Source organism: Buceros rhinoceros, unplaced genomic scaffold, assembly GCF_000710305.1.
Source record: "Buceros rhinoceros silvestris isolate BGI_N320 unplaced genomic scaffold, ASM71030v1 scaffold6827, whole genome shotgun sequence".
Taxonomy (NCBI): Eukaryota; Metazoa; Chordata; class Aves; order Bucerotiformes; family Bucerotidae; genus Buceros; species Buceros rhinoceros.
The window spans coordinates 12,888-13,728 of NW_010421509.1; the positions used below are offsets into that span (position 1 = coordinate 12,888).

The 841-nt window shown below is 40.4% G+C and overlaps 1 protein-coding gene across 1 annotated transcript in view; it reads left to right on the forward strand.

Moving 5' to 3' along the window:
- Nucleotides 1-470: 470 nt before the first annotated feature.
- NUP153 (nucleoporin 153kDa) overlaps nt 471-841 on the forward strand; it is a gene marked incomplete at its 5' end in the record, with an annotated part of 24,697 nt that continues 24,326 nt past the window's right edge. The window contains one exon of the mRNA XM_010139685.1: nt 471-687. Coding sequence (XP_010137987.1) covers nt 471-687 — 217 coding nt within the window. The remainder of the gene's footprint in view (nt 688-841) is intronic.

The window sequence follows — 841 nt, forward strand, 5'->3', positions numbered from 1 at the left end:
TGGAAATGGCTTTTCTGTATCCAGTAGCTGCAGAATATTCAGCATTACGGTCATTACTCTGTAGGTAACTGCTGAGCTTCTGCTTTTGATGGTTTTTTGAGTGAAGGCTTTAAGAGGAGTCCTCCTCAAAAGTATGTACATCAGGAGTTATTTAGAAATGGAGTAGTTAGTTAGAATTTCCTAATGACCTTGTGACTTGACAAGCTGCTGGTGAACTTCGGCTGAAATTTCAGAATTTTGGCCATTGCCAAGGTCACTGGGAAGTGCAGGCACTGACAGCTTAGAGGTAAATCCATGTTAGGTGAATTTTTGTCAGGAGTATCGAGCTCCTGTGCCAAGGATGGACTCCCTCTTGTTCTTGTCCTGCATATATGCTGTCTACTGTCCGCCTTCGAGCTCTGTGCAAGGTTGCATCCCAGTGCTTGCTGTTGTCTGGGTTTATGTCATTATCAAGTGTTTTTTCTTTCCAGCCGGGAATCATTAGCAGAGTGACCGAATCAGTGAAAAACATTGTACCGGGATGGTTACAGAAGTATTTCAAGAAACGGGAAGACGAATGCATAGATACAGATGAATCTACAAACCAGGAAGAGAATCCAGTAGACTATCATCATGATTATGCAAATGAAGACACCATGGTGATTGATGGGAGAGTCACGCCTGAATCAGCAAGAATTAATTTAGATGGTATGTGGAAAAGCATTTAGTATTCTGGCCATCTGTATTTATGCACAGATTTCTGGTTTTGAATTGAAATTTCTAAGGGAAGATGGAAGGAGCGTTTTGACAGAATTAAAAATAAAAGTCAAAACAAAGCAAAAAAAAAAAACCAACCCAAAAA